Genomic DNA, 15,427 nt, shown 5'->3' with positions numbered 1-15,427 from the left:
TTTTTGATAAGTTAACCACTCAGTTTTCTGCTTAACTGAGTAACTGTTATCAAATGTTTAAACTCAGTATCTTGTGGGACTGTGTTTAGTGTGTTTACATCTTTAAGAGAAATGTTGAATCCCTCTCTTATGAGCCTAAATCATTTATCCACAGATCGGTCTCATGGACATAAAAAATAATGATCATAAAAAGGAGACCAGCACTGTGTGGGTTTTCACTAGGATAAACCTGGTATGACTGTGCTCGGCTTTGGTCCTTGTCAGTGAGCAGACTGTGATTGCACAGCAAAATTATGAAAGAAAAGGATGAAATCAGTTCTTTAGTAGTTTAATAACCTAATGTAGATGACTAAGGTTGTATTGTGCGCCACTGTTGGTTAACTAGGAGGAGCACCATGGGCCACATTTTGAAGCTAAAACTACAGATTTATCAGAGTGAGTCTGGCCCTTTAAGAGCCAGTCGTGTTCATCAGCGGTGGTGTTGGTGGTGATAGAGAGCAGAGCAGTCTAGAGCTACACACTGCAGAGCACATCTCCAGCTGCTGTTAGCCTACCTGACGGCACAGCAGCCTTCTGGCTCTCATCACAGCTCGTCCTGGAGGGGAATGGGGGCCACCTAGCCCGCTTACTAGCCGACTAGATTTCCTAGAAGCTGGGGGGAAAGCCTCGAAGGCTGGCGGTCCAGCAAGATGGTATCCTGGATTATCTCGAGGATAGTTGTGTGAGTATGGGCAGGGTTGAATCTGTTTTTTTTATTCTTAAACACCATAACGGCTCCTTTCATCAGCTGTGTGATGCTGAACGCCGACTAGCTAGGCTGTCCGTTTCTTGTCCTTTTTATACATACACTTCACGTGTAGGGGAAAAATAAATACATTAGATATCCTGGCATTCAGACAGGGGCGTTTAAAGCTCCTGTGTTCAATAACCACAGCCGTTTCTTTAATCAGCACAATGATGCAGCACAATCTGCATCCAGCGCTTGCTAGCCGCTCGTAGCTAACGCGGGCTGGCTAGTCAGTAACTGTAACCACCTGACAGATAATGTGTTGGCAGGGAAAGTGCAGCCTGTTTAACATGCCAGCCTCGCTGCACACAAGTAAACAGACTCCGAGCTGCCAGCCACTGCTTTTTACTTTTAAATAGCCCTCTGTGAATGTAACTAGGCGCCGTACCAACACGAGTTGGTAAAATGTGGTGCAAGGCTAAAGAAGCCCAACAGCCCAGCCAGGGATGTGTGTCCATCCATTCATATGCCACTAGCAGTGGGGCTTAATAAGACGGACAAGCGGTATCAGCAGATCACTTCTAGGCCTCCACCTGAACACGCCACATCCACACTGTGTGGATGACTCAACTAAAGCCAGCTGTCGTTATCTTGATCCATTATGCAGACACTTCACAGTGCTGCACCGGTGCTGTCCCATCTCTAGTGAAATGTCCAGATACTGTGTGCTCATCAACTGCTAACCTTAAAGTCGAACATCATGATGCCTTTGGAAGGCCCAGGTGTAGAAATGATGCTTCATCCCTATAAATGTTCTGCTTTTCCTTGATTACATAAGCAAACTGTTACTGTTATTGGCTTCCAGCTGCCTGCATCTTCCACTTCACTACACCTCAGGTAGTCATGTGTCTACTGAAGGCAAACAATGTGACTTGAATATGCATCATAATGCCCGCTGATTATCCAGCACACAAGATTAGTCATTTCTTGTCTTTGTGCTTTAAATGTGCATCTGGCCCAGTTTTTAAAGGGTGGTCAGCCTGTTTCTTTTCTCCTGTTTTTACAGCTAGTTTATTAGTCTAACCTAAAGAAGTGCACACTAAAATATTTCCTAGACTGAACAAGAGGACAGAGTGACCGTAAGGTCAGTAGTGGGCTTTCAATGAGGACACAAAGAGGCACAGGGCGTCTGCTCTGGGAGCCCGCTGGCTTGGAGGCCTGCTACGAGTCATGTCGGCTCACTGTACGGAGCAGCACACATCACTGAGCAGCGTAGTCGAACACTGGGACAGAAGACCTACTTAAGGAAGGGGGGGAAAAAATAATGCTAGGCTACCTATGTAATTGGCATTCAACCTTTATTTACATTAAGGGTTTAAATCCAGCTATTGGTTTGCACTGTAGGCAAACTTGCATGGCCCTTCTGATCTGAGCTCTCCCTGCTGTCGCCTCACTCAGCGTTCAGTATCCTGTCAAATCAGCACATATCAGCACAGTGGCAGAGGATGCGATCAAATGCACATCAAAAACAAGGCTGTGTTTGCACAATGTCCCAGTGTGCACGTGTTCTAACACATGGTGACCCACCCCTGGTGGAAACTGTGTTTTTTCCATTTTAGCTCACTGCAGTCTTCCTGACTCCATTACATTGTTTCTACTCATTATCAGGCCACTTTGTTTTGACAAGTCACTGCCCAGCACTTCTTTCGTGGCATCACCATGCGGATTAAAACCACATAGACACTCGCTCTGCTCAAGTACATGTCGTCCTTTTGTGTTTCATAGAAGCTCAGAGCAGATGTGGCTGCTGTGTGGGAGTGCGTTTGTGAGGTGTCAGAGTCAACACCCAGAGGCCATGTTCTCTAGCTGAAGCCCCTTCCTCTGACCCAGTCTTGTCTGCTTTTTTTGCAGCCTTGCCTTTGGGACGCTCTACCCGGCATACTCCTCGTATAAGGCCGTCAAAACGAAGAATGTGAAGGAATATGTGAGTATAACCCCTGGTTACTAAACTTCAGCAAACCATTTTTGAGCTCTGTCTGCTCTGTTTGACCTTTAGGGTGTTTTGCCCTGAGCGCCTGCCAGCTATTTCTCCTCTAATGTGTTGAGAATCAACATGAGGCAGAGAAATGCTCTGTTTCATCAGAGCAAGCTTATTAATTTCTGTTGTCATGTTTTCTGCAATGCCCGTTCCGTTTCTTTGGCCGTTATCATTTGAAGACTAACAAAAATAGGAATCATGCTTGTGATCGGGGTGTTCCAGACAAGGCTAGAGGCATGGGATTGCAGTTTAACTAGGACACACCAGCCTTCATAAAAGAAGGGCGTTTATGCACCATAAAAACACTAAAAGACGGAACAAATCCTGCACTTTGGATTCTTCCTGATTCTTTTTCCGTTCTGCGTAGATCTTTATGAAGTTCTGATTTATAAACCTGAAGCATTTATTGTGACAGGACCTTAAAATGTGGGACTTAGTTCAGGGTATTTTAACGCTACCCTTGCTAACATTATATGAATTTACATGCAGCTCCTGATAATTGCAGGGTCATGTTGTGCACTGTATTGTGAGAGCCTATCGGGATGAATTGGACTGAGCACTAGACAAGTAGCTGGTTGTTAAAGACAATAAAAGGTTGTCTGTAAAGGTTAAAGCAAATCCTATAATTCGTGTTAGGATGATTAGATGATGTCCCAAAGAGCCTCTTTGGCTATCTGCAATGTTTGGCTTCCTCATTTTTCAAGTGCTTTCAAGTTGAGATCTGGTGACTGTGGATGAAAGTCCGTGACAGTCGACACTCTTCAGTCTTCTTTTTGGTCTAGTCGTAGTTCTTGCAAAGAGATGTGGTTGGGTGATTTATTCAGGTGCTGTAGGAGTCTTTCTAAAAAAAGGGCACCAACTGAAGGGTTTAGCATGTTAAGCACAGAGTGCACTTGGGTAAAGTTGATGCAGTGGAGGCAAAACCGTCCCACAAACATGTTTCCGTGTCGGTTTGATCTACATCTACAAATCTTATCTTTTGTAATCTATGAGCTAGGGCAACAGTGACAGAAAAGAAAGGGGGGGTGCAAATGCACAGGAGTTAACTGGAGAAACAAGAGGAAGACTAGATCACAGCCTAACAAAGATGCAGAGAGGAAATCCGGATTAGGAAAATACTCAAATCTCCAAGCAGTCTCTCTCATGGATGCTGAAGGGTCTCTTCAAGGGTTGGATAGAAATACATTAGCAAGCTTTGCTCTGACCTCACGTCTCTCCGATGGAAACAGGAACACAATCTTCGGCAGTTTCACACCCCTATCAGATGGATGCATTATGATCGTGTTCATCACTTGCTGGAAAATACAAATCAAAACAAAACAGGTGCTGCAGCTTCAGAGTGTGGTTGGAAAATCTGCGCCAGTGCAGAGTTAGTGCTGGAGAGCTTTACACTTTCACAGCACTCGACATAGTGGACTCTCCATGCAAACACAAGAGGAGTGAGCGGTGTGTGTGAGTAGAGGTGTTATTGGGGTTGTTGGAATTTGTCCTAAATTCACACTAGGAAGAGGGGAAATAAGGCGCAGGGGAACTCAGTCGAGACAGAGAATGAAATGCAGAAAGCCCTGAAAACATTCAGAATGAAGTGGGGGCGGGGGCGGTGGGGAGACTAAGATTACAACAATAAACCAGGAAGAAACACTGGAGCATGAAACTGTTTTTACTTTTCAAAATGACTCAAAATTTCAAATCCTCAAACATTCAACAAAATTTTTTTTCATTTTTTCTTTATCATTTTAGACCCCAGAATGTATTTTGTTTTAATAGTTAAACATTATTCATTATTTATTTATTTATTTATTTATTTATTTCACAATTGCAAATGATTCAGACCTGTGAAAATTGTCATATTTTTAAACGGATGTCTGTGCTGGATCCAGCACTGAATAACAGACTGTATTGCATTGCTCAAAAATAATTCAGGGGCACAAGTTTAACTCATAAACATGATGTGCCCTCCTGGAGGAGCTTTGAACATGAATGTACCTTTTCATGCTATAATTGGTTACAATGAGTGTAGCAAAAAGCAAAGCTGGACACTGATCAGTCAGGAGAGGATGCTAGACTGTTGTCTGTATCCAGGTGGTCTTGTTGTTGCCTCTCCTGTGGGCCCGTTGAAAGCACCTGCACCTGACTCACAATGGTTTAAGCTTCCTAAATGGACAGATTGATATCCCTGAAGTTTAACTGACTTTTTTAAAAGAAACATATATGATGAGATTCCACATGAATGATTTGCTTTGGTTTAAAGTGAAATAAAGGTTCCCTGTAAAGGGCTCAGTCAGTCTATTGGATGTTTGGACTAAAATCCAAAGGATGAAGATTGTATGAAACCGGCCAACCCTTTAATACGATAATGTTTCATCGTTCGGAAAGTGCCTGGGTTTTTGATCACTGTGGATATTTTTAAACACAGCTGATTGGGGCTCTTCCTGATTACTTCATCACTGCATGAGAGAGAGCTGGGGAGATGGCAGCACTCTGGCCCTCAGCCTAGATTTGCACTGGAGAACAGTCTCCTCCTGGCTGGTTACTATGGCAACCCACCCTCTCAGTCGCTGCTCAGGCAGACGGCCACAGAAGGAGCGAATATGGGGCGGGGAAGTGTGAGAGGGGGAGAGAAGGGAGACGCCATTTTTAGAGCTGCTCTCATCCCCGTTCTTCTCTTGTTTGGCTCATTTCTAACGAGCCAAATGATCCACCGTTTGGTGCATTCTCGCGGCTGCGTCCCCGTGGCTTGTTAATGTCTTTAAATGCACCATTACCACTCAGAGCTGTTCTTATGTTGAATGTATCAGTGTATTTGATAACTGATGATTTATCTGATATTAGCAACGAAGTTAATTTGCCTGTAAATGACCAGTTTAGAAGATGACTCGCATCTCTCTTTGTCTCAGATGTGCCCATGCATAGTGATGTGATGCGAATGGACTGAAGCATGTGTCCGATTTCTGTGTAGGGATGTCTGTGTGCGTAACCTCTGTTTAGTGCCACGTGTCTCAGCACATGCGAACTGGATGCTGTGGGTTTTCGTGTACTATTTTTAATCATGTTCTCTCCCTCCGCGTGTGTGTGTGTGTGTCCAGGTGAAGTGGATGATGTACTGGATAGTGTTTGCATTGTTCAGCACAGCAGAAACAGTCACAGACCTGCTCCTATCATGGTGAGTCGGGAGCTGCTTGTGATTGTAACCCTCTTTCTTCACGCGCTTATAATAAATGAACCACTTGTAAAATTAAAAAAAATCAATAGATGCTTTAATGTTCTGCTGCTGATTTTTAATACAATAATCTCTTGAAGGATCTTTTTTGTTTTTTTCCTACTTTAGCATCCTAATCTATACACCACTCATGCATACCTTTTGCTCAGTGTGTTGTTTCCTTTACGTCTCTGCCGATTGATTAACTCTGTGTTTAATTATCCAGGTTTCCATTTTACTTTGAGCTAAAGATTGCGTTTGTGATCTGGCTGCTGTCTCCGTACACCAAGGGCTCCAGTGTCCTCTACCGCAAGTTTGTCCACCCCACCCTGTCAAATAAAGAGAAGGTAAAAAGAAAAAGCCCATCAAAATCTGATGTGAAGTCCACACTGAAATGATATGACAGTGTCGTCTCTAACTCCTCCCTGTGTACTGTCCTTTGTGCTGCAGGAGATAGATGAGTACATCGCACAGGCCAAAGACAGAAGTTATGAGACCATGATGAAGTTTGGAAAACGGGGTCTCAACCTGGCTGCTAACGCTGCCGTCACTGCAGCCACCAAGGTGACTGTGTTTAAATGTACCCACATAGATGCCTCTGCTTTTCTGTTTGCATGTGAAATACGAACTTCGGCCAAATGGTAAATAATGTTGTTATTAACTCACTTGTACAGCTAGAAAAGAGGACTGAGATGACTGTCAGTAGTTGAGCTTCCTCTAACAATTAGTCTCATAATTAAGTGGGCTCCGAATTTATTTTCTAAATGAGTTTTTTGTTCTATTCACGGAAGAACATTAACAAACGTCCACCAAGCCAGCTCACTCTGTGGGCAGTATTTACTTTAATGGGACCTCTTACTGTAATGTACATAATAAAGTGACAGGTCTATATATATAATCTCTACATCCCCAGATGTGTATGCTTTCAGATAAGAGTTTTAAATAGCTCTACATATCATTATTAGCACTTTGACCTTCAGATCAATGTATAGATCTTGAAGGAGAGGTCAGAGTTTGACATGATATTTGAAATCTTTTTATTTGTTGACTATACACAACACATTTGTAAGAATCACAGTTTCTAAGGTTTAAGGCTTTTTTGTTGGTTTTCAACCAATAAATAACTAGGATGACCTTTCATGGTGGATGTGCATTTTATGTGACCAGGTGACTGGACTAAATAACTTTTTCTGACTTTCGTCAGATTAGCTCTGCAACTGTAATAGTGAAGCGTGCTATTAGATACCGAACAGTTGTTCTCGTAAGCTGCGAAACAGGAAGTTGGCGCTACTAAATCATTCTGTACTAAAGGCTTATAGCTGCTGCAGACACTTGTTCTGTATTTATAGTAAAGCTTGTTGTTTGTTCCTTAATACAAAATTCCATATTAGTTAAACATGCACTCTCTAACATTTGTCATTTGTCCCAAACACAGGATCACAGATCGCATTTATCAATGTCCTCAAGTATTCACACACATTTGTTTGTAAAGGCAAATATTGTCCGTGCAGCTGCTTTTTTTATTAGAGCTCCACTTGGAATTTATTTTCATATTGATTACCCTGTTGATTATTCTGTTTAGTAAGTTAAATAATTGTAGCCAAAATTCCCAGAATCCAAAGTGGGGTCTTCCAAATATTAATCAGCTTCACCACATAATCATTGGCAGATTTTTAAAAAATGAACTTTTGAAAACTGTTTTCTTCTGAGCTCTAAGTAATGGTGGTTTTGCATATCTAATATGCCTGTTTTTGTTCCTGCTGTGACGCCCAGGGGCAGGGCGTGTTGTCAGACAAGCTGCGGAGTTTCAGCATGCAGGACCTCACTCTCATCAACGCTGACGACGAGCTGGCTCTGCACACTCCCGATGCCCGCATGAGACGGGGCCCCATGGATGAGATGAGCTCGGGCGCGAGCACCCTGCCCCGGGCCAAGAGCACCGCTGCACGGCAGAGTAAGGCCGCACAACACGCATCTCCCACACGACATCAGCAGCAGCTTCACGTAGAGAAACACGGAGTCGTACACAAGTGCATGAATACACTCAAGCTGTGTTTGCAGCTTGCTGACTGACCCAGAGCGTGACGACGAAGACTTCCTTTATTTAACTTCAGAGCAGGACTGGGACTACTTCGGCCAAGTGGAGTCATGTGATTTAAAGCACTGCAGGGTGGGAAGAAAGGGTGGGGAAAGAAGGGTGGCTGAGGGAGGCAGTGCAAAGAGGATCGAGCCAGGGTGAAAACATGTGATCCCAGTGGGAGGGGAGGCTTGGAAGGAGGTCTCTTTGTGTCTCGCTGCACTGCCGGCTGGCTAACTGTGTGGGTACAAGCTGTGAGCTGAATACAGAGAGACACTGAAACAATGAAGTCACGGGGCCGAGTGGTGCATTTTAATATGTACAATGCATTTTTTTTTTTCTTTTTGTTCATTTACACATGACTTCTAAAACCAGACTGAAAACAGCTGAAACAAAACACTGAAGTCAGAGTTCAAATGAAATCTGCAGTGGCGTTAGTAAATGAGCAGACCCTAACTTTTATGAACTAGCAAGTTCAAAATTATTTATTTTGGAATACTTTTCTTTTCTTTTTTTATTCTAAATGATCTGCAGATCATCACTAAAGTAACGAGTTGTAGCTTTGCAGCTCCTAAAGTTGCTGTTTGGGATTTTTCTAATTTTATTTAATAAAACACTTTTTCTATTCTAGATGTCACACAAACAGTTTAGTTTCCTTCCTAATTTAACATTTGCAAAGAAAACTTTGTAATCTAATGGACCAGTTCTTCTGATTTTATGTCTCCCAAAAGCAAAGGATAAAAATGATTTCACAAGCTAATTTGAGTCTCTGGAAAATGGGTAAATGAAAACAAAAAAACAAACACATAAAAAGATGGAAGTGACTCCTTTTTTTTTCTCTTTATTTTAAAACTGGTGGCTGTATGTTATTAAAAAAATAGATAAATGGAAGTCTCCACTAGGTGGCGTCAAAGGCTCTGTCTGTGATGATGCACTGGTTCAAGGCTACACCAAATAAATCTGTAAATTAAGCAGTTCTGTGGCAGCAGTAAAATGCAGAGGTGTGATGTTTGGTGTCTCTCAGATCATGTGGTGATGTCACTCTGAACACTCAGCTTCTCTCACTGACTGTCCATCAATCTCTGTCCTGTCCTGCAGCTCGCTCTGTGGCAGCCGCGTCCCTTATTGATGACACATCGTCCCAACACAGCTCTGACCTGTCAGACACAAGGACCGAACACTCTGATGAGGATGTGGGAGATAAAGGGCACAAACGCAGTACCAGTGTCAAGGCAACCAAGAAGCCTGCTGCTGCTAAGACAGAGGTAGGGCATACACGCATACACGCTTTGTAGATTTGTCAATCACAGGGCAATTTTCTTAAATTGTATATTACAACAGTCACTAGCCACTTTAAGTACACCTTCAAATGCTCATTACCCAGCAACTGCATTTAGCCATGTAGACATGGTCAAGATGACCTGCTGAAGTTCAAACTGAGCATCAGAATGAGGGAAAATGTTGTTTAAGTGACTTTGAAAGTGATTTGTTTGTTTTTTGGTGCCAGATGGGTTGGTCAGAGTATTTCGGAAACTGCTGAGGTTTTCCCACACATTCATCTCTAAGGTTTACAGAGACTGGTCTGAAAAAGAGAAAATATCCAGGGGCTCTACAGTCACCCGATCTCAGTCCTATAGAGCATCTTTGGGATGTGGGATAATGGGTGTGGACAGAAATCTTACAGCACCTTGTTGAATCTGTGCCTTGAAGAATTCTGAAGGCAGACGAGGCCCCAGCCCTGTACTAGCAAGGTGTACCTAATAATCTGACCAATAAGTGTAGCATTGTCAGTATTTCCTAGTATTTTTTTCTTCCTCAACAATTAACCTACTTTAATTTGGTAATAGTAATATATGTATTTCGTTACTAACACAGTTCATTTCCAGTAAAACGATGATAAATGATTTAGTGTTGCACACATTACCTCTTGACCTACATTTAGTTCTGACCCACAGATTACATGTATGCGTTCACAAGCAATTAAGTGGCCTGTGAGTTCATATAATCATACCTGTAATTACACAGGCAAGTGATATTACCTGCACCAACTGTATATACATCAGATGTTTCTGTGGTGTTTTGCAGCATCAACAGTTCACTCAGAAATCACACGCTGCTCTTTATGGAGACTTTGTTTTCACTGTTTACACAGATTAAACATGCTTTGAGCAGCAGTTACAATGCAACTAATACTTGTACTCTTGTTAGTGAAACCACTCATTTTACCAGTCTTTGATTGATCAGCTCTAATAATCTCTCTTTATTTTCTTCTTCTGCGGCCAGACTCAAACCAAGACAGTGAAGAAGCCTGTGAAGAAGAAGACGACAACTAATAACGCAGAGACGCCACCATGAGTCCTGCAGCCCACACATGCACTGGCCTCCACTCGCTCCACCCACAGCCTGCAGTCCCTTCCTCCTGTTTGGTGTCCACACAAGTGCACATATACACTTTACATACATACATACATACATTTCAAATACAGTTCTGTTAAAGTTACAGGCCCTTGTTTATGTCTCGTTCTCTTTAAGGAGAATTTAGCTGAGATTTAACTGAGACTTTTTTCCTTTTTGATTTCACACAGGCCACAGTCTTCAGCTAATCTTGACCTGACCGTGTGATAGAAATCGTCCAAAGTTTGTCTTTTGAAGCACTGAAAACTGGAACTCTGGGCTCTCGGTATTTTGCCATCATTTTAAACTAAGGAGAAAAAGGCAAAATCTCCTTTGAGGCCTACATTAATTAATGAGTGGATGAGTGTGTCCATCCTTACTGCTGTTAAGCTCAGCACACCTGTCACTCAGGACCAGCCTGTCTTCACTCTTTTACAGCAGTGTATCCTGTCTTTGTTTAATGTTGAACTAATTCTTTTTTCTTTTTTGCGTCCAAAGTTTCATTGTTAGCTTGTCCTCAGCCTGTTTCCTCTGAGTGAGTCTGGCTCTGCCACGTTCAGGTCTCACTCTTTCACGTCACACACAGTGCTGATGATGAATTATTTGTTTAGTGCTGGTTTTGTGATCCTCGGTCTGGACGCTACTCTGAGGTCATATGTAACTATGATCTGTGATGTTAGTAATTAATATGATCAGCTGTGCTCAGCTGGATCTGTGAAGGCAATGCTGCCAATGAGTGATGACTTTCATGCTGGTGTTTTTGAGCTAACTTATCCACTTTCACTACAGAAGTGATGTTTGTATATCATTTCCTTTCAACATTACACAGTGACTCAGCACCTCTGCGTTTTCTTTTACTCCTATCCAGCTGTGTGGTGACACTTGACCTGATTATTAGCATTTCTGCACACTGGAAGCTTGGATGGACTACAGAAATATGTGAATAGTGACACAAATAAAACTACTGCGAGTGATTATTTTAGTCTCAGATATGGAGGGAGAGTGAGAGCAGGCTGTGGGTGTTTCTAAAGTTACTGGACTTCTGGTTGTCAGCCACTGCATTAGGTATACTGAGTACATGAGAGGAGGTCAGTGCTCATTACTACTGTCAGCAGTGTGACTCTTGAACCAGTAGGGGGAGCCAAAGCCCACCTCCACTGTTAGCTGAAGTTGCTGAACCACATGTAAACACCAACATGTAAATAGTAACCTTGACTGTATATACAGTATGAGCTTGCTTGCCTTATTCATTCTTTGGGCTTAAATCAGTTTTTAATCATTTCTGTGTATTTTTCATTCTTAGTCTTGACAAATCACACGTTCTGACTGAGACCAGAGGAACCTCAGACTTCAGTAAAGACTTCTGGTAGTAGAAGTGATTATTGAATTTTAAATTAACATGTTTACTTTTCTCCTTGAGACATTTAACTCCATCTCAGTGTAGGGAATCAGCTTGTAAATTTACATTTTATCTTTGGCATTTTAGGGCCAAAAGTTGGAAACAAGACTTTTTTTTTTTCTCTCTTCTCCTTAATTTAATGTTTACACTGAATAAAAAAACATCACATACTGAAAAGACATTTTGTGTTATGAAGAGAACGTTCTTCATTTTTATCTTGTGTCATTTTGAGATATTTATTGCTGATTATTTTGAGTTTAAAATCAGTATTGTATACAGGGACGTTCATTTGTATCTTCTTTGTGCCAGTTCTCAAAGCTTCACATCAAAGAGGATAATTTCATGTGCCGGCACAGTGGTACCTAACAAGGTCATGTAATGGTCAATAAAATACTAATAAAGAACATTAAATTTTTGTGTTTCTGTGGATTGTCCAGCTAAATGATAATGGTATACACAGCACTATGTGGCATTAGCTCAGTTGTTTCTATTGGTGGCCTCTCACACCTCACTGAAGAAAGACACTAATTTTAACTTCCTAAAACCCGAACTTTTCCATGGCATGCATTTTTAACAGTGTTGGGGAGTAACGGAATACATGTACCGCCGTTACGTATTTAAAATACAAAATATGAGTAACTGTATTCCGTTACTATTACCGTTTAAAAAGGTGGTATTCAGAATACAGTTACTTTGTTGAAATAAATGGATTACACTGGGGTACTTTCCTGTTTCATATTGTCGCGGGTCAGGACTGTTTGGGTTTTGTTTGACAGATACGTTCTTTTGTTCCAGGCGGCAGCGTTACGGTTGCCATGGTTACAGGGCGACGCTCTCTCTCTCTCTCTGCGACTGTGTGTTTCCTGGGTGAGAGAGCGCCTTTTCGTTGTTGTTGTTGTTGTGCTAAGCTAACAGGCAGAATGCTACAAGCATAGCTCTAAAGAATGTAGCCTCATGGGCAGTGTAGTCCGTGTTGCAGGGAGAATGGACTGCCATACACGTTATGTGTCTGTGAGCGCGAGGAGGGAGAAAAAGGGGAGTGGAAAGGTACGAGCAGTCATCGAGCAAAAACGGGAGCTGGAAGCATGTAAATATAATAATAACCACTGCAGCCAAGAAGAGAGCCTGATGAGCCCAGTTGTAAGTACGCTATTAAGACTCGACTGTACGCTGTGTTCGTGTTTTCCTCCGAAAACAATAAGTTCCGTTGGAGCAGTCTTTCAACGCCTCTCTCTGTCTCTCGCAAGAAAAGTTGACCCACACAACAAAGTAGAGCTATTTTTCGGCTACCAGCCGACAGGGACCCCGCCGTATTAGTCAGAGGTCCCTTTACTACAGTTCGGAGTCGCGGACCTTCAGTAATAGTAATAAATCACACAGCAATAGTACATTCACGTTGTTGTAAAAAGCATGATAATATTGTAGCGGGTCAGGGCTGTTCGGGGTTCTGTTTGTACAGTTATGTTTTGTGTATGTTACCATGGTGACGGGTGACGCCCTCTCGCTGTGACGGTGTGTCCTTCCGGGGTCAGAGGGCGCCCTATGTGTGTTGTGGTTGCCGCGCTGAGCAGTTAGCTAGCGGCAGTGTGTTCTTCTGCAAATGTAATAAACGGCTGTGCTCCCTGGCTAGCTCACGGGAAGCAAGACCAAACGACACCTCCGTCTCCTCCTTGTCTGAACTCGCCACAATATATTAAGTAATCCAAAGTATTCAGAATACGTTACTGTCATTGAGTAATGAAACGGAATATGTTACAGAATACATTTTGGGGCATGTATTCTGTAATGGAATACATTTTAAAAGTAACCTTCCCAACACTGATTTTTAATGTCTATTTGCTATTTGGGCTGATTGGGACCTGATGAACGTAAAAAAACAAAGAATTGCCTAATTTTATTTTATTTTTTTTCTTTTTCAAACCTGACTTTTGTTTCTGAGAAAAATGAGATCCACATATGAGGACATTTGTTTTCAATTTCCATAGGACAGTGGCAGTATAATGTTCTTGTAAGTAGATATCAGGCACTTGTAGAGCAGAATTTAGTATTTTGGTCTAGACAACCCAAAATGTGATGTCCATATATGTGGACGCCAGGGGTCCGTTCTTCGTACCTCGCTAAGTAAGTTAGCTGGATTTGATTGTTGAAGATTTCGCGTGATCCTGGATCGTTCGGTTCCCCGAAGCTCATCCGGGACTTGCTGTCATAGCAACAGAGCCGTAAGCGTAAACCTGCTTGGGAGCAGGTTTACTTTATGTAAACAGGATTAGATCGCGGCCACGCAGGTATGTCCGCGTCATTTATACGAAAGCAACAGCGATATTCCACCACTGTTTCACCAGAAATAAATAACATCAATGTAACTAAAGATAATGCAGCACTTGATCCTTTCATTGATTTCACACAGATACATACAGGTCATTTCCTAAAAAAGGGAAATGTACTATTAACATTCTATTACATGTATGTGATTATTACAGATGTAATTCATATTTCAGAGTAGTAATTGCAAATTACTTCGTGTAATCAAGATGGGAGACCACGGCTATAAAAGCGAAGGTGGATTTGGGAAGCCTGTCGCAGCCATGTCCTGTCCGTTTACGCGAGCAACCCATTGCGGAAGGTGCAAGATTGATAAGGAGAGTTTTCAGAATTCAGCGTATATTGCGGGATAGACAGGATCCTTTAGCTCAGCGCAACAGTGTGCTCATTGAGAGATATCGATATTCCCGTGAGGGTATTATTCACTTAACCAACTTGTTGACGAGGGGGTGCAGGACCACCACCTGTCTTTTTTTGCTCTGCCCTTTTCTTGGTTGCTGTTATTGTAGCAATGGGAATTGCATTTACCTGTGTGTTCCACCCGGGGTCTTGAGAGTGTAACACCGGAAGGTGAGAACCGGAGACTCATGACTGTTTATTAAGAGTTTAATAAAAGTTTACCTCGGAGGAGGGAAAGTTCAACCGAGCATCTTGTGAAGTTTATAGAGAGAACAAGATGAAACATGGTGGCAGCGGGGTCTAGAGTGATCCACACCGCGCTTTGAAGACAACAGATTGAGCGGACGGTATCGACGTGTCCAGCTAGGCTAGTTAGCCTCGGAGGTGCTAACGGCTCAGGACAGCAAGTGAGACGCTGACGAGAAGAGCGCAGCGGCGTCTACGATGGATGGATTGAAGCCACCCGCACAGTGGAGTATGGATTCAGTGAACCTGTCTAAAGCGTGGAAAACATGGAAAGAAGAGTTTACACTCTACACGGAACTAGCTCTGCCGGATGCTGAGGAAAAGGCGAGAGTGAAGCTGTTTTACTATCTGATCGGGGAACGGGGCAGGGAGCTCTGTGGAACGCTGATCGGAGCTGAGGCAAGAGTAACAGTAAGTGAGCTGATGAGAAAAATCGATGAACACTGTAATCCCAAAGTTAATGAGACTGTCGAGAGATACAGATTTTTTGCACGCAATCAGGCTCCTGGAGAAAATATTGATAAATATGTTACGGACCTGAGAATGCTGGCGAGCACCTGCAACTTTGGACAATTAAAAGACTCACTGATCAGAGACAGGATCGTCTGTGGCACGAACAGCTCCGG

The 15,427-nt window shown here is 42.6% G+C and overlaps 1 protein-coding gene across 1 annotated transcript; it reads left to right on the top strand.

The window, feature by feature from the left end:
• The first annotated feature begins 453 nt into the window (after positions 1–453).
• reep2 (receptor accessory protein 2) lies at positions 454–12,248 on the top strand. The gene is made up of 8 exons (XM_026191612.2): positions 454–721; positions 2,639–2,711; positions 5,852–5,928; positions 6,191–6,311; positions 6,415–6,528; positions 7,738–7,918; positions 9,140–9,306; positions 10,325–12,248. The coding sequence occupies exons 1-8, from the start codon at positions 690–692 to the stop codon at positions 10,394–10,396; spliced, it is 837 nt and encodes a 278-aa protein (XP_026047397.1). The 5' UTR covers positions 454–689; the 3' UTR covers positions 10,397–12,248.
• Positions 12,249–15,427: the final 3,179 nt, after the last annotated feature.

This window comes from Astatotilapia calliptera, chromosome 2, assembly GCF_964374335.1.
Source record: "Astatotilapia calliptera chromosome 2, fAstCal68.1, whole genome shotgun sequence".
NCBI lineage: Eukaryota > Metazoa > Chordata > Actinopteri > Cichliformes > Cichlidae > Astatotilapia > Astatotilapia calliptera.
The sequence above is the reverse complement of the archived record's forward strand: the minus strand, read 5'-3'. Positions and strand labels throughout refer to the sequence as shown.